The following is a 21,837-nucleotide window of genomic DNA, read 5'->3' as shown; positions in this document are numbered from 1 at the left end:
GTCAAGGTCTGGGATTAATCATTTCCTCAGCACCTGGTTAGACTGCTCTGGACAATAAAGGCACTTATATCTGATCAGCATACAAGACTGAAGACTGCTTTTCTGAGATTGACTTAAAAGGTTAAACTGAAGGAATACCCTTGGCCTGCCTCTTCACCTAGGTAAGTCATGTCCCCCTTTACTCTGTTTCTATTTCAAATCCCACTGTGACCCATCCTGACCATTCTGAACCCTGAGACTTCCTCTCTGAAATGTCAACAGGACTGTGTACACAGTGTTATTTTCAGCTGTGATGTCACAGTAACCTACCATCTTAGGTCGCTATTTATGTGTCCCCAACTCTGAGTGCTTTGAGGGAAAGAATTGTTTATCATTATTTTATACACCCACAGTATATAGTACCGTGCTCAAAAGAGATTTCTTAAAAAAATAAAAGAGCAGGAAGCCCCCCCCCCCAAACACCCTGTCATTGTTTTGAAAAGCAAAATGAATATATTTATATGAATTATTCACAAAAATTTTGGTAAGAGAAAAAAAAGAGTAGAGATAACATAATATGGCAGGATGGAACTTGTGTATTTTAAACTGATTAGCTGATTCTTCAGCCTCTGGGGATAGAAATGGTAGTATACAGACTACTGAACTAGAGAACACTGCCAAAATAAAGTAAGTGAAATGACAGATCCTTTTCTAGCAACAAGTTTATCTACCTGCTGTTCATTCCCCTGCCCCACTCGAAGAAGAATCAGTTTTGTTTGATGGTGATGAAAATTATAATGCATGTTCACTGTGCACTTGCTTTCAATATTAATTTATTTACTCCTTACGCATGCTTATGAGGTCAGTAATCTTATTCTCATTTATGGAAGAACCTGAGAGACAGAGGTTCTATAACTGGCTGAAGCACACAGCTGATGACCTGAATCTATGCTCTCCTCCACCTCCTTAAGAAACCATTCATTCTGATAAAGGGATGCCCTGAGAGGCACACCTGTACAACCACAGATGGACCACTCCTCTAACACTAGTCATAAACTTTTTGTTTTGCGTGAGTTATGGCAACGTGAAGACAGGGCTAAATCATCTGAATTTTTGAGAGGCCATGTTACAGAAGAAGGCATGTGAGAAGAGGAAGGCAGGTGCCTGGTTCCCAGACAGGAACACTGGGGGAAAGAAAGCATGCAGGTTCTTACATGAGTTTTAGTCCTGGTGTATGATATCATTTCTATCTCTGGCCCCCAGTGAGATCCTAAGTAAAAGCTACATCACAAATTCTTTGTAACACTGTGTCTGCTGTTGGGGAATCAGAAAAAGAGCGGAGCCCTGCTTCAGAGGATGGTGAGTATATGGTGAGGACAGGGGGTGTCCATAGAATGATACGAGTCACAGTAAAAATACAAAGAAAAGTGGTTACCAAGAGACCAAGAGGGAACAACTGATCTAAAGTGATGGGTGAAATTGTGTAAATTTGTAACCAACTCATAAAGTATAAAGTAATACAAGTTTTAAAGCTGTATTTGTATTTAGTATTCTTAAATATATTAAGAATGACTAGAATTCACTTGTTTGGCCTTTAGAAACTGAGGGTCTGTAGCCCCAGTACTGATGTGTCCATACAGCTTTATTTCTCTTCCCTGCACTCACCGGTATGTTGTTTCTGGAAGAAGCTCTTTGAGAATGTGGGTGGTGGTATTGCCCACGGTGATACTAGTGTCTCCAAGATCAATATTATAAGCAAGGATTTCAGATCCATTATTGCACGGCTCTTCCCAGTTCAGTACAAGGCACACAGAAGGTGAATCAGGGTAGGCATTGAGGGGCTCCTCCTCCAAGACACAGAGGGTGGAGACAGGGTCAGGGGCAGATGCTGGTGTCTGACAAAGAACAAGCTCACTGTATGGTCCTGCTCCAGCTTGATTGACGGCCTAAAAGACAACAGCAAGGAAAGTCCATATTACCCCATTGTACATTCTAATGCCTCCACGTTAGGTGCTGCTAAATAAATAATATACGATTTACTTCTAGAAATATAGGTAGAAATAAATCCTAGAAAATGTTCACTTCAACCTAATGAACACTTACCAAAAAAAGCCAATCACATCTTTTCTGTTAAGCAAAAGATAGTAACATCACTATCATCACCTTTTACAAAAAAATAATTTTAAAATAATCCTTTATATTTGTATGGCCCACTGCAGGTTATACACTGTCTTATGCGATCTTCACAGTAACCACTTGAGGAACACAGTACATGGCAAGTATCTTTACCTGCTTTTCAGAGATTTAAGGGCAGAGCTGGGACTGGAATCCAATAATCTGACTTTCAACCCCAGTGCTGCCCTGGAAGAGCAATTGGAATTTTAGAAAAGGTCTCTATGTTTTTCCATGTGAATGATAAACTCACACCTGAGGTCAATTCTCAGCCCTTTCTGCCTCTACCTGAGAGCAATAGCTGACCCCTTCCTCACTCACTGCTCCTTCAAATACTTATTCACCTGGTCTCCAGAACCCATACTCATTTTTATTTACCGGCCGCTGCTTCTCTCTTTTTTAAAAAAATATATCTTTACTGATTTCAGAGAGGAAAGGAGAGGGAGAGAGAGACATAGAAACATCAATGATGAGAGAGTCATTGATCGGCTGCCTCCTGCACGCCCCCAACTGGGGATTCAAGCCTGCAACCCGGGCACGTGCCCTGACCGGGAATCGAACCCTGATCGCCTGGATCCTAGGTTGACGCTCAACCCCTGAGCCACGCCCAGCTGGGCGCCTGGCGCAGCTTCTCAATTACCTATGTGGGTTGCTACTCATCACCCAGATCTCTCAACACTGGAGGGCACCAAGGCTCAGGCTTTGGATACCTTTTTTTCTAACTCTGCTCAAACTCCTGGAGAGCTCATCTTGTCTCAGGGGATAAATACCATTGATATCCTACTTCCAAATTTACTTGTGTAGCTTGGACCTCTGCCTTAAATGCCACCCTAATGTATCCAGCTGCCTTTTGGGTATCTCCACTTGAATGTTAAGTAAGCATCTCAGACTCAAGTGTCCACACAGCTCATTTCTACCCCACTGCAGCTCCTGTAGTTGTCTCCATCCTTCCCGAGTCATCACTGGAATCTTTCTTCCTTTCATAGCCCCATCCACTATGTCTCTTAAAATGCAGTTTGGGGAAGTCAATGCTAAGTGACAACATATACCCTGAAAGGAGAAAAGGAAGTAGAAGAACATTTTAAAGAGAGACCAAAACTCAAAAAGCATAGTGAAGTTCTTTCCTGCAGTGACAGAGAGTTCTTTATTTATCTCCTGCCTGGTTCCAAAAACAGGAGTGTGGCACATAATTTAACCTTTTTCCAGTGACTCAGCATCGCTATTACGAAGCTCAGATAACGTACTATGACCCTGACTCATTGACAAAGGGTTAATTATGTCCCAGGTGCTCCATTTGAGAAGGAAGGTGCAGAATAAAAGTTTATTCTGAAATGTTTATGATAAAAATAGGATTCAGAATTTAACAAAAAAGCCTCAATTGATGTGGAAAATTAACTTGTGAAGGGAATGTTTTCTCCAAAGAGGCCAGACACACTGATGTTGATGGGTTTGCAATACGCAATTTGATCTATGACTTAAATCAGGTGGAAAACTAAATCTGGCATCTTTACTTCTTTATCTATTTAAATCTAAATGTGTGTGAAGACAGAATTCTTGAAGGTCAAGAAGCACATCTGACTAATGTTTGTATCTCTCCTCTCGATCACCCTGACCATCCTTTGATTTTGGCACAAATAGTGCTCAAGAAATTACTGAACAAATGGACAAAAAAGCCTATTTTTTCAGGACAATAAAAAAAAATTATTTATCCAAGTTACTAAAGTAAAAGTAAACTCATGACTATTGTTACTCTTAGGAGTTATGCTAGGAGCCAACTGTTCTTGTTATTATTTTATGTGGACCCCCAAGTGTCTAACCAGCCCTGTTAATGGCCACTGAGAAGTGGGAGGTGGGTCCTGTATCTAATGCAGACTAGTCCATGTTACTTTAATGTTTGTTTTTGGCTTCATTTAACAGCTGGCATATAAAATTACCATCTTTTGGCAGTTCTAAGTGGCTTTCCCACTGAAATGTGCATCTCAGAGAAATGCAGACAGAAGGAATCTTTCCTAAGTAGCTGTGCCACCCTTAGCTTGGACTCAGTCATTTATCCAGGGAATTGATAAACAGCAAGACACAAGGGTGGTGAGGAGCAGAGAAGAATCTGGTTTTGTTCTTACATTTTAGGACCTCCTAGAGTAGCAGAAATTCTAACATTTATTTTTATTTAAAAGGACTCTTTTCTCCCACAGTATCCTTCCTGGTAGCCTCCATCACGAGTCTCTGAGTTTCCCGAAGCATCCTCCACGGAACACAAAGTGTACGAGCAACGCCGAGCGCCTCCGCCTACCTGCAGTCTGCAGCAGTACTGGGCAGCAGGCAGCAGGCCCCGGATCGCGAAGCCGGTGCCCGCCCCACGGTAGATGAGCTCCAGGGACTCTTCATCCTCGCCCCACTCCAGCCTGTACTCCGAGATGTCGGCACCAGAGCTCTCAGGACTCTGGGGAGCAGAGATGCAGGTGTTTAACTCAGTTTCACCGAGAAGAGAATTCTATGATATTGTGTCTGACCAACCAAACTGAGAGAGAGGGTGACATACCCCAGAATATTTCCAATACGCACAAAAGAAAGGCATGAAAGAGATACTCAACTTCCTCTCAATTCTGACCAGGGGTGAAACCCCACAATTCTAAATGGTATAGGCAAGTACCAAGGAAGATTGATGTGTAAAAATCACCTATAGTGAATTTCAGCTGTGAAGAGGTTCCTCTTAACTTGCATTTGTTGGCAGATAAAGTCGAGAAATAGAAATTGATGCAGGACATGTGCCTGACTTACCTCCCAACCCACGAGGACACATCCATCAGGTGTAAAGGAAATACAAGGTGCTTTGCACTGTCCAGGGGGCCCTGCAGCAGTGGTAATTTCTGAGACATCAGAATAGGGGCCATACTGAAAGAGAAGAACACCCACGCGCTTGTATGTATTTGTGTGCACACACGTGTACATGTTCATGCATACATGTGCATATACAAGCTTATAACCAAATAAGGGGTAGGCTAACACTGTAGACAATACAATTCATTTAAAAAAATTACCTAAAGGGGTTTTCACTTTCAACTGAATGTGTAGGTAAGTTTTTTCCTACATATATTCCCTATATAGTCCCTGAGTGGTAAATGTCTATTACGTATGTATATTCTTTTTATTCAAAAGGATTAGAAAGTTGGTTTACCAAACATTTTCCCCTTACTGTGACATGAGAAAGAAAAACATGCTGATTCTTAACAGGCATTGTTTTAACATTTCTCTCAAAGAATACTATGTCAGATGTACACTGCAGTTTAACGTTTCATGTATAAAGATCTACTTGAAATTGTTATATAATTCTGCTGAGAAGATGAAATCACAATATATCAAATCAGAAAAACCATTTCATATGCATTTTTAAATTTTTATTTTTTTAATCTTTAATCATCAATATGTTGTTTTTTATTGCTTTTAGAGAGAAAGGGGGAGTGAGAGAGTGAGAGTGAGTGAGTGAGTGAGAGAAAGAGAGAGAGAGAGAGAGAGAGAGAGAGAGAGAAAGAAACACAAATTGGCTACCAGGATCAAACCTGCAACCTAGGTATATGCCCTGACCAGAAATCAAACCCACAACCTTTTGTTGTACAGGACAATGCTCCGACCAACTGAGGCATCCAGCCAGGGCTATGTGTATTTCTTTAATGGTGGTCAAGGTTGGCTAGATGCTGCTGAGTAATTTCAAGAGGGCAGACACTGAAGTGTTAGAACCTTTTACTCACCCCTCCATCATTCAAAGCCCTCACTCTGAAACGATACATGGTTCCAGGAAGCAGGTTGCCCACCGTGCACTCGAGCTCTGGCCCGTGGTACACCTCTGATGCTACATCCTCGGGTTCTGTCATCTCCACACTGTACTCTGAGACCTCACAGCCACTTTCAGAGGCAGGGACATCTAGGAAGGAAGAATGGTTTGTATCACATCATTTATGTGCTTCCAGTTGACAAAAATCATATCGGATTCTCCACAAGGTTTACAAAACATCATGGAGGTGGGCATTCCTCAGTACCTTTCTTACAAAAAAACCCCCTTCCCCCAAAAAGGAAAGAGAAACAAAAGTTTCTGAATGATGCTGTTGATACTTTCCAAAGCAAGTGCATTTAAGCACATTTAATTACGTTAATAAAATAACTTGAAAACAGTAGAACCATTAGGCAAATTTACGCTCTAAGGGAAGGGAAGAAACAGAGAAGAAAATATCTTTTAACTTCAAACCAAAGGTCACATTAACTCAAGACAGCTGACCCAAAGTTGGCATGCTATTTTATTTTAGGCACAAGTAGTGGGGGAAAATAATCTGATAAGGGCTCTGCAGGTTTATATGGGTAATTTTATGTGCTGTAAACTGCTGATACAGAAACGCTAATATAGCGTGAATCCAAACAGGACCCACACATGACAAAGCAGCAAAGATGAGGAGGAATTACAGGTTACCTCATTTCTTGGTTTAATCTCTAGGTTGAGCACAAGTTCTCTATTATGAATGAAGTTGAAAATCCCTGAATAAGACTGGCTGCTCTGAAACATTTTCTAGGAAAGTGCCCTCTGAAGGCAGAGGATGGACACTGTGTGGTGCCGTCGGGAACAGGGGGATGAGCAACAGTGAACAGAACACAAACCCAAGCCAACATGCATCAAACAGAATATGGACATTTTCAGAAGAAAAACACACACGGTTTTCAGAAGAAAGGCTTCCAACTTAATGACAAAGCATTAAGCCTGAAACTCGATCTCCAACTGTCCAAACTGGCCACATCGATGTGAAGATTCAGTCACTCACCCCACTCTAAGTGGACTTCTTTGTGCTTTGGTCTACCCAGAACCCTCGGTGGCCGGCACTGACCTGGTGCAATGCTTAGTGTGCGGACGGGGAGACTTTCAGAACACTGCGGGAGAAACGCCAGAGAGAACCGTCCGTTAGTTACTGTGCACTGACTGGACCGCCACACTCCAGCCAATTCCCCCCGTAACTGTCCACGCTATCAAAGGGGGCTACAATCGCATGTATAACACATGCTTTTTTATGCAATGAGATCCGTGTGTGTGTGTGTGTTTTAAGTGTGGACATATACCTCATAAAGCACTGGTAAAAATGATTATTTCTGAAGTCAGATTTGCAGACAGGAGTGTTTTGTATCCTAAGCATACACTTATTTTCCTTTAGACCAAAATTAGAGAGACCCTTCCTGAGGACAGATGAGGACACAAAACAGCAGCTGGATGAAACATTTAAATGGTGCCACGAAGGGCCAACCACCCGCATACAGAGCAGAAAAGCAAATAAAGTCCATATTAATCAGCTGAGTCTGACACTAGCCAGCAGGTCCTATTAATGCTAAAATGAGTAGGCCTTCTTTCTGCAGGAGCTGGCTAGGTAAGGCTGGTGGCGTGGAAACGGAACCCCTTTTTGGACAGGAGAGGACAGGGCAGAGCTGTGCAGCTTGACCCAGCTCCTCCTTCATCCTGAGAAGAGGGGCAGGAGGTACTTATGCTGAGCGGCCATGCGCTGATCATCTGTGGCCATGGTGTGGGTATGCCCCATCCTGGGAGACACTCCAGAGAGTTCTGCATAAGCATGGTCCAACTGGACCTCCTTTTCCCAAGGAGTCTGTCTGCGTGGGCAGTTTAAACATTACAGTCCTGCTGTCTTTGGGGAGGTGGGGAGAGGACACAACATAAGAGATGGGTTGACTGGCAACATTAAGCTCCAGATGGCAGGTATTCTCTTGAAGTCAACCCAGCACAGGGCTACAAGCCACCATCTCTCAATGTCTCTCTCTCTCTCAATATTAATGGTTTTAAACTATAATATTAAATATCTCTACCAAAAAAATGTCTTTTTACCATCTTGTCCCTCACTCACTTTCTGAATGTAACTTAAAGCCATTAGACAACTCACTCACTTCTAGAGCATTTCTTGTGTATCAAATTATTTTGAGCCTCTGAGAACACCATGTGGTTGAAACCAAGGATGGTCTGGAGTCATATAAATAGTAGGAAACAAGAAATCAGCTGTTGCCTGCAGATGTGTAAGCTGGGTGGTGCACAGCTGCAGGAGGTGCCATTAAGCTCAGTCACCACAGATGTACATGGTTTTTATAGTAACTTCCAGCAGATGACAGTCAAGTTCCTTGAGGAAGGAAGGTGTCATTCTCACAAAATTGCCAGCTGTGGTTAACAGTGGAACTGTGCAGGACATCTTTCCTTTTGACTCTAAATTCTCTCCTTTTCAATCATTGCAATAACTGAGGTTCCCCTTATTTAGCTAATACAAATTCCAGACAATAGTACTTTCACCTGTCACATGTGACCACACCAATGCCTTGTAAGAAATAATTGACAAATGTACCTGAAAATATCATGATTCAGTTGAGAATTACCTGGGCCTATCTTTTTTCTTTTTTAAATTGAATTTATTGGGGTGATGGTTAATGAAGTTATATAGGTTTCAGGTGTACAATTCTTTAACACATCACCTGTATATTGTATTGTGTGTTCACCACCCCAAGTCAAGTCTCCTTCATCACCATTTATCTCCCCTTTCCCTCTGGTAATCACCATTCTATATGTCTGTGTCTATGAGGTTTTTCGCTGTTTTTTGTTTTGCTTAATCCCTTCACCTTTTCCACCCAGCCCCTCAACTCCTGGCCCCTCTAACAGCTGTCAGCCTGTTCTCTGTATCTATGAGTCTGTTTCTATTTTGTCTGTTAGTTTATTTTGTTCATTAGATTCCACATAAAAGTGAAATCACATGGTACTTGTCTTTCTCTGACTGGCTTATTTCACTTAGCATAACACTCTCCAGGTCCGTCTATACTATTGCAAAAGGTAAGATTTCCTTCTTTTTTTACTGCCAAGTAGTATTCCATGGTGAAAACATAACACAACTTTTTTTATCCACTCATCTACTGATGGGCACTTGGGTTGCTTCCCAATTTTGGTTATTGTAAATAATGCTTCAATGAACACAGGGGTGCATATATTCTTTCAAATCAGTGTTTTGGGTTTCTTTAAATATATTCCCAGAAGTGGAATTGCTGGGTCAAAAGGTAGTTTCATTTTTAATTTTTTGAGGACACTCCATACTGCTTTCCACAGTGGCTGCAATCCCACCAACAGTGTACTAGGGTTCCCTTTTCTCCACACCCTCGCCAGCACTTGCTGTTTGTTGATGCATTGATGATAGTCATTCTGACAGGTGTGAGGTGATATCTCACTGTGGTTTTAATTTGCATTTCTCTGATGATTAGTGATATTTATGGGCCTATCTTTTATGCCCTCTAAAGCATAATTAAAAAACCTCTAGTTTTCATTTCCTGACGGGATACCATGACAGGCTACATTACCACAATACATTTTTAAATAGCAAGTTTATTCTGATGTTACTGAAAAGTTGTCTGAAGTTGACCAAAGGTGTTTATTTAAATTTATACCGTAACAAAACCAACCTGACTGTGTCCACCAGTACTGATGCAGCATGCTCGGAGTTTGTACAAAGTGCCTGGCTTCAAGTGGCTGAGCGTGTATTCTGTAGCCGATCCACTGTATGCTACCTCCCACTGACCTGCTGTAGACAAGACTTGTGAGTTTATGCCTTTGGTAAAAAGGTAAACAGTATCAACCACTAACTAATTAAAGAAAGCTTTAAGTGGTTTCCATGGAAAAAAAAAAAAAGGCGACGCTAGTTAATAGCTAAAGTATCCTCTTTGCATTTCCTTTACAAAGTTAAATATTAAAATATCATGGAGTCATTTTTAATACTTAGTACTGCTGGCTAGACTACTTAAATCACCATTATTACATTTCCCGATCATGAGGGGTTTAGATGCTGGAAACCACACAAAATCTGTAGCTGGCACAGAGGATGGTGAAGGGAGACAGGACAGTGGCGGGAAAGCTATGCAATGGTTCTGGTGTGAGACCCTCCAGAGCCCGCTGGGCTGCTCAGCCTTGAGGTTTCTGGTAGGTCTGTGAAGAGTTTCTCTTGCTCTTATCTGCTTGGAGGTTGCAGTGAGGGAAATCCTCCCATTATAGACTGAGTCCTTTGGGTAAAGGACTACTGCCTTCAGGGAGCCCCACTTAAAAGATGAAAGTACGTTAGAGTGTAACAAATTAAAGAGGAAACATTCAGCGTGTGACCCAGTTATCTGACCACTTCTTGGGATTACAGAAAGGGAGCAGGGCCACTGGAGCAGTCCAGTTGCTTCACCAACTGCTTGCCTCACCAATCTGGCTGCTGGGATGTTTTTTCCTTCTGTTTTGCTCTCACTAATGCTTTGTTTCCAGTTGACTATTTTACAAAAGCCTTTTACTCCATGAAGTTGTTGTAGGGAAAATATTTTTACCCTATTCTGTAACATTTTACTAAAGTAAATTCCACGAATTCCCACAGTTGCTTATTCAGTTAGATTTGCAATTAAGTTACATACACGAGGGCCCCAGGAGAAAGGAGAATATTAAAAACAGTTACCTTGACATTGCTGATTATAAAACCTGTACTGAAAAGGTAAATGGGAACAAGGACCACTAAAAAGATTCAATTAATTACCCACTTCATGCACTGGCAAAGTTGTGGACTTTAAATAGAGAATGGCATCTACTTTTGATTTGTCAGCTGTTGTCAAGAGTGCCAGGAAAATTCAAAATATACTTAGGTTTTCACAATGAACCACTGATTATACACACAGGCCTTGTCTCCTACGTGGGTTTTCTAATGTAAAGCATATGATTTTACATTAACAACAGCTGTACCCATCTCAGAACATTCTCATATTTTTAGTTTAAAATAGGACCCAGTGAACATGAAAACTAAAGTACTTCAGGTGGTTATTGTGGTGCAGAATAAAGGGCACCCCACACACCTGGATTCTTGTTTATAACAGTTACTGTTAACTCTTTTTTTGCCATATATATGAATCACTTTTTATTAAGATAATGATTACAAGGATTATTAGAATGGTGAGATAAATCATTTTTAAAGTTCTAATGACTGTAATTTTTTTCTATTAAAGCCTAATGAATTTTATTAGAAAGATCTACCAATTTTTAAAAAGGCATTATTTAAGGAATTTGATATCCAACATTGTCCCACTTTAATCCACATAGTATGACAAGTAATGAATAAATAATCTGACTCAGAAACCATAACAAAGATGAAAAGAACATTTTCTACACTTGTTATAAAAGTGTGACACTTGTCACCAGCCCACAGTAATACTATATTTTGTCATCACTGTACATGGCAATTTGTAGATTACCACACTCATCTGCCGTCTCCACCTTATCCTTCCTGGTTGCTTCTGACACTCTCTCTGCTTATAAGAACTTCCAGAGAAAGTGCGCCCAGAGAGGGAAGGAAAAACTAAATTGAATTAGTCTATTAATTAGGACCTCTGGCTTAAAGGAAAAACATAAAAAATTTTAAAACATGAAAAAAATGTACATTTCAAGCAGACTCTGCTTCCTGATGCTGTGTTTGAAGGAGAAACACTGTCAATATGTGATTAAGATTTCTTTATTATCACAGCTCTATCATTAGAATGTTTGTTCACTATTACTATTCAGATGTTTATCATATTAGAAAATAGAGCTTGCAATTGGGTTTGAATAAAACAATTTCCCAAAACTTCACCTTCAGAATTTCCATCAGTAATCTCCAGCAAGTACTTGAGTATTTCTGATCCACCATTGTCCTTTGGAGGATCTGGAAAGTAAGCAAATGTGACATAAAGTCATATATTATACAGCCTTAATTCTGCATTTAACCAAAAGGCACAATTAACATTATTTCATGCAACCCCTTTCATAAAAAAACAAAAGAAACAAACAAAAACATCAAGAAACCTTGACTACTATCTAATTATTCAGAGTTCTTAGAGCTAGAAATGGTAGAGCGTTTATTTAGTGAAACATGAGCAAAACTCAAAATATGAATTGATTTTTCTAAGAGTTATGTTAATACATTTATTTTGAGAATTCTGAAACCTGCTCTTTAATATCTGATGATTTTTATATAAGATGAAATATTTATATATTTCTTTTTATTTCACTGATATTATCACTGACCAGATTCTTTTGAGAGATGGGGGATGAAGGAAAGAGAAGTGCAGAATTTATTGACAAAATCAATTAAATGTCAGAATATAATAAAGCTGTTCTACCACAGATTGCTACTGAGCAAACTTTGTGTCCCGACTGAAACTGATATGAAACCATAGTTGTGGATCAATGAGGACATGCACTTCAGAGGTGGAATGAGGAAGAGGCCCTGGCTTATTACCAGAGCCCTGTGGCACTTCGGGTCTTTAGTCCACTCCCAGCTGCCTGCAAGAGTTTTCTTTCCTGAGCGGAAACATATCTTGCATTGTAATTTCACAAGACTATGCAGAATTTACCTCTGTTATCAGTCGGCCACCTTTGTATTTCACATGTACCCTCAGATTACTCATATACAGATTTAGGAACTTGGCTTCCCTTCTCCTTTCACCTGCTATTTCCATTAATGTATACAGACTTTTATAATAGGTATTTAAAACAATAATCATGAAGTTAAATATTATAGCATATGGCTAATAAAAGTAAATATTCGGTGTTAACAAAACTTTCTAGGATTTTCTGAGAAAAAAAGCTTTACAGTCTGGCAAAAGGCACATCTAGATTTTTATAGTTTCTCTTAATCATATCCATCTTCCAGGGAAATACATACCTTAATAATTCTGTCTCAAAGTTACTAGGTAACTTGAAACAGTTATATGTCTCAGTGGTTGGTCTCCAATAATGATTTAATAATGTTTTAAATTCCCTTTACATTCCCTTTACATTACTTGGCTGCCAGGTAAAATCTTATTTTAAATTTCTACTTTTTCTTTAAACTTTTCAGTAGCTAGTATTATTATATGACATTAGTGATAATTATATGTATCGTAAGTTTTACATATAATTGCAAATGTTTACCAACATTCTAATGACATTCATTTCATTGAAATAATATGAGCAGCAGAGGTGAGCCACAGTATCCTTCTACCTGATGCCCACAAACACTATATAATGAACTTCAATAGGAAAAATTCCTGAAGTTCAAGACCTCTGGTTACATACAAATGCCAACAAAAACTAAAGTTTTCCTAATTCATTTTAACTTGAACATTCTGTATGTCAAAATTTACTCATGATGACATACCTAAATTTTGAAATTTATCCTCAATATTAAACTTTATAAATCAATTTTTTTACATTAAATATGATTACATTCTTAAGGGCAAGCTATTAAATGAAATATATATTCAGAGATTACTACACTCAAGTCAATAATACATTAAAAATATAGGAGGAAAACCATGTAATTAAGGAAAATCAGAAAGTGAGAGAGATGCTCTTAAAATTGTGCATTTTACCTACTTATAGAGTTCTCTGGGTTATTTCTCAGATGTACATTCCAAATGTGTAAACCTCCCTCAACTAATACTGCCCTTTTATTTTTATTTTGGTTTGTCACAACTGAAATGAATACAATTAAAAAATCTGTCCAAAAAGCAGCAATGGCAGCAAAACATACCCCACTTGACACTGAAACCATGTGATGTCACTGGTCCTTTAATGAGGGGTCTGGTAGGCGGCCCAGGCCTGTCGGGACTTGTCGTACACACCAAAACTTCACTCGGACAACTTTTCCCTTCCATGTTAGAAGCAGTCAGCTGTACCACAAGAAAACAGTAACATGCTCTAGACATCAGCTATTAAATCAATGGTGATTTTTTTAACATGGCAAGATCAAGGCATACATAAACACACTCTCTCTCTCTCATACGCGCGCGCGCGCACACACACACACACACACACACACACACACACACACACACACTCTTTCTCAATCTCAAACCACTGATTTGTAAGTATTTCTTTATGAAGTATTTGTTTTCTGTATAGTTGGCTATTAACAATTAAAAATAAAATACTGTGGGTTTTAGCTAAGGGCGTTTTTACTCTTTCAAGAAGACGTAAAACGAAGCCAGCATATCACCACCTTTTCTTATTGTTTTGTGGAAGGAAAACACGGAGAGGGCAGAAAGCAGACAAATATAACCTCACTTGTTTAGAGTAGGGCAATGCCACCTTGTGGAGAAATGCTGGCAGTGTAGCTGTGTTCTCATAGCATCAAATAAAAAATAGCAAGGCTTCCTTAAAATATCAGAAACTATCTTTTTCCTCAAACAGTTACAACTTTCACTTGAGGATTTGACAGCTGTTTATTGAGTGACTACTACATGCCAAGTAACACCATTTGACCCCCAAATTAGAGAAGGGAGGGTGGAACCTCCTCTCCCCAAAATGCACTGTCATATTAGAAAACAGTGCTGTGGCAGGGTCAATAAGCAGTGCTATAGCATCAGCTTTTCTCTCTCAACCATGGCAAAGCACTGCTTGTGGCCACAACATAAAGTCCTACTGTGACATTAATGCTGGTTTTTAATAACCAAAGCAAAAGCCTAAGTTGGAGCGTGTAAAGAAAAATAAAGACGCCTGAGGGGAAAAAATGGACAGAAGAGCAAAAGAAAATGGAGAATGAAAGAGAAATCTGATGAAAAGGAGAAACAGCAGAGAAAGGCGCGATGTCGTGCAGGTGAGACAGGGGCACTGAGCATAGGTTTGGGTCTTCCTGGGCGAGGCCATCTGGCCATGCTGTAATACAATTTATTACAGCACATTACGAGTTTTCTCTCTGAAAAGCAGATTTTAAAATTAAAGTATGGTGTGCATTTTATAAATGTTACTTTAAAAATCTAAATGCATTGAACTAAAAAAAACACACAAAACTTTTAACCTATAGAGTCAATTTGAAACAGTAAGTGGGTGAAACATAAAACAGCTTCTTTTTAAAGCAGGTCAGGTACCAAAATGACTGACTCACCCTGAATTTATACTGTGTGCTTCTTTTGAGATTTTTCACAGTACAGGTTAAATCCTCTCCAGTGTATTTTGGGTGGAAAAGGTTATCCTGAAAAGGCAAAGCCAAAAAAAAAAAAACAACAAAAAAAACAAAAAACCATCAGTACCATAAAATCTGGGCATGAAATACCTGTGTATGTAGGATTTTTATATTGCCTCTTTCCTCATCACCAGCAGGCCAGAGGTGTGGCAGCTGCTATAAACAAGTATCAGGAGCCCTTGGTGCAGTGGAGAGCACTCTAGCTTTAGGCAAAAATTTAACACTATCCCACTGTAATTTCTCCTGGGTCTGTCCCACTTAATTGTGAGGCTAATACTAATTTAAATGACAACAATGCTCTCTGAGAGAATGTAAACTTGCTGTGGAATAGATGTTACCATATGCGTTCCTTAAGAGCTAACTTTTCCCTGTTACTCAATAAGCATTTTAAACAAAGAATTTAACAACCAAACAGTACTTGTTACAAAGCAGTCCGTACTTTAAAAAATTATTTAATTCAATGTTGTCATGAGAAAAGCCTCTTGTACTGAGGTCTTCACTGCTAAACTGCAGTGTGCTCTGCAATGAACCATGGCTGAGATTTCTGACCACACAGTGTCCTCTTCTGGCCAAGGGAGAAAGGACAGCTTGGATGGGGAAAGTGTAATCCTTTAAGAGGATAAATATCCCACTCATAGCTGAATGTACAGAATTCATTCAATAGTATTTTCAATCATCCATCCATCCATCCATCCAATATTCCTGAGCACCTTCTATGCATCAGGATCTCTTTTCTATGCTCTAGGAGGTCAGCACTGCCCAAGAACAGACAAAGCCTTGCCCAAAGAAGCTTACATGCCAGTTGAAGAAAGTGACTAAACAAACAAACAAAACCTATATATAAATATGAAGCATGCCATACAGTGTTAAGTGCTATGACAAGAAGTTAAGCTTGGTAAAAGGACAGAATATGGACCTAGCAAGGCACTGCAGGTTAAATAAGGCAGCCACAGTGCGGCTCTTTAAATTAAATACAATTAAAAATTTAGTTCCTTGGGCCTCCAGCCATATTTCAAGTGCTTAAGAGTCATGTGGGATTAGGCATTACCTTACTGGACAGCATAAACCATAGACCATTTTTATCATCACAGAAAGTTGGATTAGACAATACTGTTTTACAAGAAGGGGTCTTGAAAGAGGTGCCATGTGAGAAGAGACCTGAAGGAAATGAGGGAGGTGAGTCAAAGATATCTGGAAGGGCATTCTTGCTGCAAGGCTTAGGAAGTGCAAAGGCCCTGAGGCCGGGGCACGCCTGGTGTGTTCAGAGACTAAGGTGGCAGGAACAAAGGCTCCCTCCAATAGCGTAGGACCTTTAGGCACTGTAAGAGCTCAGGCTTTTACTCTGGAAGATACAGGATGGCACTGAGACGGGAAGGGTTCTGAGCACAGCATGGGCAGGACTGTATTTTATCGGATAGGATCCCTCAGGCTTCCTGTGGAGAACAGAGTCTAGTATAGTAAGGGTGAAGGTAGGGAAAACACTTAGAAGCCACCACAATAATCCAGAGTGAGTTGATGGTGGCTTGTAAAAGAGTAGCAGCTGGGGAGATGCTGAGAAATAGTGAGAGTCTAGAATAATTTCTGAAGGAGGATTTAAAAGCATTTGCTGACTTTTTACATATGGAGTCCAGGATGACTGCTCGGGATTTTAGTTCCCCACGTGAGAGGGGAGACGCCACTCACTGAGATGGGAAAGACTGTGGAAAGGACAGGTGCTAGGGGTGGTGGCAGTCGTCGTGGTAGAAATGAAGGGCTTGGCTTTGAATTTATGTAGCTAATCGAATGGCACGGTGTCCGGAAGTTATGGCAATACTGACTTCCACAGGACACGCACAAGGGTACACATATGAATGAAATGAAACTCACATTCTCATCCTCCTGGATCTCCAAGGTGTAGGTGACCGCTTCCTCGGGTGAACAGCCTTCTGGTTTATTCCACTGCAACGTGACCCATGTGACACCAGCTCGAACAAGTCTTGGCGCAGAGGGCATCTGGGGAATGTTTCCTAATGTGTAGCACACCACCTCTTGGCTATAACCACTGCAGAGAAAGAAGCCCGGGGACACACAGGCTTAGAGAATGTGAAGAGCCCCAGAATTTTACATGAGGAAGGATAAGTCTGCCTCCTGCCCAAGCTGCTTGGGTTGCCCAGTCTGGGGCCTGACGGGTTCAGCAAGCAAAGGAAGGCGTTGAGATATTTCCTACCACGACTTTTATTTTAGTTGCCAGTGTGCCCCTTTGGTCTGCTGCTGAAAAAGCACACCACGTTCAGGACAATATATGTAGGAATTTATTTCTCTCCAAAAGCACTCTGCAGAAAGCACAACATGGTGCAATGTTTACCAAGCTGTGAGCCACACTACCAAGGAGACTTCCAATCAGTGTGAGCACAAATGACGTCTGTTGATGAAACAAATATTTTACAAACACATACAGTGCTATTTTTCAAAAGCTTGTGGGTGCTTCTAGTCATTTACAGACTCTTGAACCATGGAAGCCTTTATTATGACTTTTCAACCAGTGAACTCTAAAAATTCAGTGGCGATCAAGGGTGGGGAGGGAGGGCTGTACAACCTGCTGATGCTAAAAAGATTTTTAGGCTAGAAAAGAGGTTGGGGGCCAATGATGTGCCGAACCTTTAGGGTTTTCAACAAGGAGTGATAAAAGAAAAAGACTTTCCCCTTAATCAAGTTACCCAGGAAATGCAACTGAAATACATTCCTTTCAAAGCATCTTTAATCCGCTGACGCTTCACTGTCCACTGCTCTTGTCTGTCTTCTGCGGCTTCCGAGCTGCAGAGTCCTGGCAGTCCAGATTCTCTCCAATCCTGCATCTACCCTCAGCTTGACGACTGGCTGGCATAGCACCCCTCTCTATCAGGGAATACTCACACACAATTGAAAAAGGCAAGAGAATGAGTAGTTTGCTAAAGTGATGAAAGAAAAAGGGCACATGACCTGAAGAAAAATAAAGCTCCAAGAGGAATTCCTTTTAATATCTGCACTACTACCTTCATTCTAGTTCTCAGAGACCTCTCACGGGGCCTTTGCATACAGTTTGTAAGATTGCAAGCAGGCTGCACAGGGGAATTATCACCTTGGAAGGGGCCTTCTACCCTCTGATTAAGATTCCCTCTCGAAAAGGCTCAAAGTGGTTCAGTGTGGAGGCAGCAGGCGTCCCCATGCCTTCCAGTGGCATGAGAAGGAGACTCAGAATCATTACACAGACAAGAAAACGCCATACCTGGTGCCAATGTCATTCCGAGCGGCCAGCCTGAATGTGTATCCCATCGCTGGACAGAGCTTTGTCAACTTGCAGTGCTTCTGGCTCCCAAAGAAGCACTGCCTGAAACCACTGTTTCTTTTTCCCTAAGAAAAATGCACATAAATTAAAAAAAAAATTAATTGCAAGAAAATGAAGGAACATTTTGAATACTCATTTAACTTCCTAGTTTGGATGAACAAAACCAAGAGAAGGAAAGCTTCTGGAGAAGTGTCTGGGTTACACATCAAAGTGCTCTACAACGAAATGTCCTCCTTAGCATGAAGGCACTACAGAAAATTCTGTAACTGAGATGAGTAACACTGTACTTGTGTTATTTCTAAAGTGGCTTTTGGTTAACAAAATGAAAAGGTCTTCTCAGGCGCATGACAATGCAATGCACAATTTCTAGATCTTGCTCACTCATGATGGCCAAACTGCCCAATCTGACCAACTAAGAGTGAATCTGCAGCCCCGGAGGGATCGCTGGCTCTGGAAATGCCCAGTCCTTCCAGCAACTGCCCAGCACCTGACGACCGGGCTATACAGCTCAGCCTGCCATAGAAAGCCCTCCCTGGCCTTCTCTCTCCTCTCCTGCCTTGCAGCAGCCACCAATCTCCATACATGCACATTCCAGCGATGGGGAGCTACTTGCTCACTGATCCCTAAATACTGGCCACATGCCTTTGAACAATCTCATCCACATCTGCTTTTCTCATAACAGTGCTCTGGACAGACAATTTGGGAGCTCAATCAATGCTTACAGAGGTGAAATGAATGTCTGATTAGCACTTGGAACATTGGCTGAGTTCATTTATATGTATTATAGCTACTCTTAAGTGTCTTATGAGACTGGAAATATATTTCTAATGCCTTCCTAGCCTTACATGCTGCTTCAAATTCCTTGAAGTGAAATGAAAACACTCCAGTGGGTTCTCTTAATAGAGCAATGAGTATGAAAAAAAACCCCTTAATTGCACTGTGCCATGCTCTGAGGCATGAAATATATCAGCAGGTTGCTAGAACAAATACTTCAAAGCCATAATCCACAGTATTTTACCTATGTTCATGCAAAGAAAACCACCTGCTAACACTGAATGTACTTTAGCATTCTAATCAGATGGTCGTGCCCAGGGCTTTCAGAAATAGGTTTGAAATTCTCAACTTACTTTATAAAAAAAGAAGCACATTTTTCTCCTAAGAAAATTCAAACATTTCCTTCCTTAAGCAGGCTTCCAAATGCTTACCACTACTAAAACACATTCCAGGTGAAGTTTAATTAAAAATAAAATAAACACACAACTAGCTTAAAGTGTCACTAGGGTGAATAGATTAAAAACAACCATGCCACATTCATCCTCAAACTAACCCTTCCCCACTCTCCCCACCCTGAGCCAGGTGGTGCCTCTCCGGGAAGGGAGGGAAAGTCCTAATAGACTTTAAGATCCAAAGTTCAATTTATCAAGGGTTCAAAGTACATTCAGGTGCAAACTGTAGAGCATAACGTTTTTTCTACCGCTACTTGAGTGAAGTCACTGTGTCCTTCTGCTTACTTTAACCTTGAATATTAAGGCTGCTGCAGACGATTTATTTTACATATATTTGCATAATTACACCCAGAGTCTGATTACTCTGTGCCCTGGTATGTTCTGTATCCCTTTCAGGCTGTAGCGTGATCTACCTTCTTTTTCCTCTATTTCTGGGCTCAGAGTAAACAGAGCAAGAAAGGTACATCCTGCCGCCACGGAAGCCTCATTCCTTCCAAACCCGACGCTGGCTCCCCTTCAATGCCTCATTTTTCCTATTTCTTTGTTTGGTCTCCTTTGCCCATTTCTGGTGCTTAGAACTACAGCCAGTAAATAAAAGTCAGTCTGTGCCTTACTAGGTTGATTTGCTTTAGCATGGTGAAAGCCAGACGGTCTGTGATTTAAATGAGAAAAAAAGAGTGGGGAGGCATCAATGATGAGAACTAGACTTTTCTTTGCAAGGGGCTCACTAAAGAATGGGGTGGGGGAGGCATTCTGTGACCTTTAAGACATTTCCTATGTTGCTAACATTTTTATTTTTAATTTCTACTTCAGTATCAGGAACAAACTCCAACTTGTTTAGACAAAGCTTGCCAAATTTTCCATCTTACTGCTTCCAAGATGTACTACATGCATGGTCCTTAAGAACACGAAAAAAGACCCAGATTTGCAGAAATCTTAGCATCAGGTTTTAGAAACAATACCTGTAGCATCAGAAGGGGGAAGGGTACAAATAGTTCAAAAACTTAGAAGAAAGGTTTAATGGTGAATTTTTAGAAGTCACTAAGGATAGAGCAAACACAATGGAAAGTAGGTTAAAATAATTCAGACATTAGAGAAGCTTCTGAGTAAAAGAAAATCACGTATGCCAAGGAGATTATTTTTAAAAGGGCTACTTGGGGAGAAAAAAAAAAAATTCATAAAAGTCATTGCAGGGCAAAGTGATCTACAGCTGAGAAGTAAGAAAATGAGGATGGAGGATGCCCTGGGATCCAGCGACCCGATGGCTCAGGATCACCCTGGTCTCCTAAGACGGGACGTGCAGCCTCTGGAATGGCTCTGGGGCTTAGGTGTTAAAGTACAAACTCAAAGGTACAGGTGATGTTGAGAATCTGCCTGTGAACCAAGAGGAAGTCCAGGTTGCAAACAGCATTCATAAATAAAATATTATCCAGTTCCTGTGACAGAAACAGATAGGATTTTTTTGAAAAAAGATATTGCTTTAGAAGATTGAAAGATTCAGACAAACTGGCAGGAATAATTACATGAATAATTTAATCATTGTTTATCAAAATTAAATATATCCAAGCCACTAATGTCAGTGAAGTTTTACAGATGGCAAATCTTAACTCCCGATTTTAATAGCAGCATGGCTCCAGATGACTCTGAGAGATGACAAACCGCCACATTCCCTGTTCTAGTAAAATCTAATTTAAACTACACAGGATTACTGAGGTATATTAGCTTTACTTGGAAAGGAAACTTACTTTTTAATAATTTAAAGTCATCCTTGTGCAAAGTTTCCCACTAAAACATGATCCTAATAGAAATGGGTAATCTGACAATTATTGGGCCTGCTGTCATCCATAACCTGGTCAAACACAGGAAGCAGGTCCAACTGTGGCCCAGGTCTTGTCCTGGCCAACCACTGTGCTAGGCCACTTGGGGTGTGTCCCACAGAGGAGAGTGAAGAGTGGGGGTCTTAGAAGGCCCAGGCCTTGGCTGGTCCACAGGGAAGAGACGGGGCACGGATGCCCAGGAGCACCCGATTCTCTGTATATTGGGAGATCAGGTTTGCAGCATGTAGCATTAGGAGCAGAGCCTCCCTAGGAAGAGCAGCTGAATTCCTGCTCTCCTGGGAAGGAAAAACTTCACCCCAACTGAGTAA

At 40.7% G+C, this 21,837-nt stretch overlaps 1 protein-coding gene across 4 annotated transcripts in view; it reads right to left on the bottom strand.

Moving 5' to 3' along the window:
• The window catches only part of FNDC3B (fibronectin type III domain containing 3B), a 292,074-nt gene that overhangs the window by 27,116 nt on the left and 243,121 nt on the right, over nt 1–21,837 (bottom strand). For 2 of the 4 annotated variants that reach the window (XM_081137956.1, XM_081137957.1), the window contains exons 12-22: nt 18,406–18,530; nt 17,028–17,202; nt 15,084–15,170; nt 13,731–13,869; nt 11,808–11,879; nt 9,625–9,743; nt 6,957–7,062; nt 5,898–6,070; nt 4,930–5,043; nt 4,442–4,591; nt 1,645–1,925 (exon numbers count right to left, since the gene is read on the bottom strand). In XM_081137956.1, the coding sequence (XP_080994082.1) occupies nt 1,645–1,925; nt 4,442–4,591; nt 4,930–5,043; nt 5,898–6,070; nt 6,957–7,062; nt 9,625–9,743; nt 11,808–11,879; nt 13,731–13,869; nt 15,084–15,170; nt 17,028–17,202; nt 18,406–18,530 (1,541 nt within the window). The remainder of the gene's footprint in view (nt 1–1,644; nt 1,926–4,441; nt 4,592–4,929; nt 5,044–5,897; nt 6,071–6,956; nt 7,063–9,624; nt 9,744–11,807; nt 11,880–13,730; nt 13,870–15,083; nt 15,171–17,027; nt 17,203–18,405; nt 18,531–21,837) is intronic. The other 2 variants (XM_081137958.1, XM_081137959.1) reach the window with 2 other exon arrangements.

The sequence above is a fragment of the Miniopterus schreibersii genome (genome assembly GCF_964146895.1).
Source record: "Miniopterus schreibersii genome assembly, chromosome: 5".
In the NCBI taxonomy this organism is placed as follows: domain Eukaryota; kingdom Metazoa; phylum Chordata; class Mammalia; order Chiroptera; family Miniopteridae; genus Miniopterus; species Miniopterus schreibersii.
The sequence above is the reverse complement of the archived record's forward strand: the minus strand, read 5'-3'. Positions and strand labels throughout refer to the sequence as shown.